Here is a 1,128-nt window from a genome sequence, read left to right as displayed (position 1 = left end):
ATAAATAAAATGAAAGATTAAAAGTTAAGATTACTGTGTGATTATACACCTTTCTTTTTGTCTCATTTACAAAAATCCATATTATTTTGATCCATTTTGGTTGTTTTTTAATTGAACAGGAATGTTTAGAATTCAAATTAAATATTTGAATGTTTTTTTTTCTGCATAATTCATAAATGAAAGCCAGCCTCAAACTGCAATAAAAAATATAAAATATAAAGGACCGACATTGAAATATAACAGATGCTGAATTGTTGATTGAGACTTTAGTCTTTTAAAAACAAAACAAATTCTATATGAAATAAAAAATACAAATCACAAATGCAGTGATAGGCAGCAGAAAGAAGAAATTAATAATTATGTTGAATCATAAGGTTTTTCTTTCTGCTTCCTTTCATTTGTTTTATTTTTTAATGTAAACTGATTTTTCTTTGAATGAATGAATTAAATAAATAAATAGTTTCTGTAGCACAGTCTTGTTGGGAATAAAGATCAGTCCAACACATTTCATTAGTTTTCTTATTAAAGTCAGACTTATTAAAGTCAGACTTATTAAAGTCAGACTTATTAAAGTCAGACTCATTAAAGTCAGACTTATTAAAGTCAGACTCTCAGAGGAAGAGGAGAAGCCAAACGTCTGTCTCTGCAGATTGTTGTTTTTATTTGTATCCAGTTGTTTTTAGCTGACTCAGCTGACAGGAAGTCCAGGAAGCTGAACCGTGGACAGATTCAAGCTCAGAACCAAAAATGATCCTCAGCGAACAAACATCAGGTTTTATCCTTCATGAGAACCATTTCCTGTGAATCATTTCGTCRACGCTTCCTGTTTCTGTTTCAGTGTCGAGACCAGATCTGGACCTTCAGACTCGCGTGTCCCGGTGGACCCAGACCTCTGCAGAACCTGTCGGCTGCTGCAGCAGGAAACCGAGCCGTGAGATCAGCTTTACTCTGTTTCTCTTTCAAAGAAATTAAAACGTTGGATTTTATTTACCTGTTCCTGTTACAGGGCGGAACTCCGAGTCTGGACCAGCACCAGAACCTGACAGCAGGAGCCCGGGTGGTCCTTGTCCTCAGTGTCGGTCAAACATCAGAGGACGTCCTGAACGTGAGACAGAAACTCCTTTATTT

General features: G+C 35.7%; 1 protein-coding gene across 2 annotated transcripts in view; it reads left to right on the top strand.

Moving 5' to 3' along the window:
- The window catches only part of LOC106536582 (AT-hook-containing transcription factor), a gene marked incomplete at its 5' end in the record, with an annotated part of 7,671 nt that overhangs the window by 4,641 nt on the left and 1,902 nt on the right, over positions 1-1,128 (top strand). For both annotated transcript variants that reach the window (XM_014033887.1, XM_014033886.1), the window contains 2 exon segments: positions 839-931; positions 1,007-1,105. In XM_014033887.1, coding sequence (XP_013889341.1) covers positions 839-931; positions 1,007-1,105 — 192 coding nt within the window.

Source organism: Austrofundulus limnaeus, unplaced genomic scaffold (assembly GCF_001266775.1).
Source record: "Austrofundulus limnaeus strain Quisiro unplaced genomic scaffold, Austrofundulus_limnaeus-1.0 Scaffold1885, whole genome shotgun sequence".
Classification (NCBI taxonomy): Eukaryota; Metazoa; Chordata; class Actinopteri; order Cyprinodontiformes; family Rivulidae; genus Austrofundulus; species Austrofundulus limnaeus.
The sequence above is the reverse complement of the archived record's forward strand: the minus strand, read 5'-3'. Positions and strand labels throughout refer to the sequence as shown.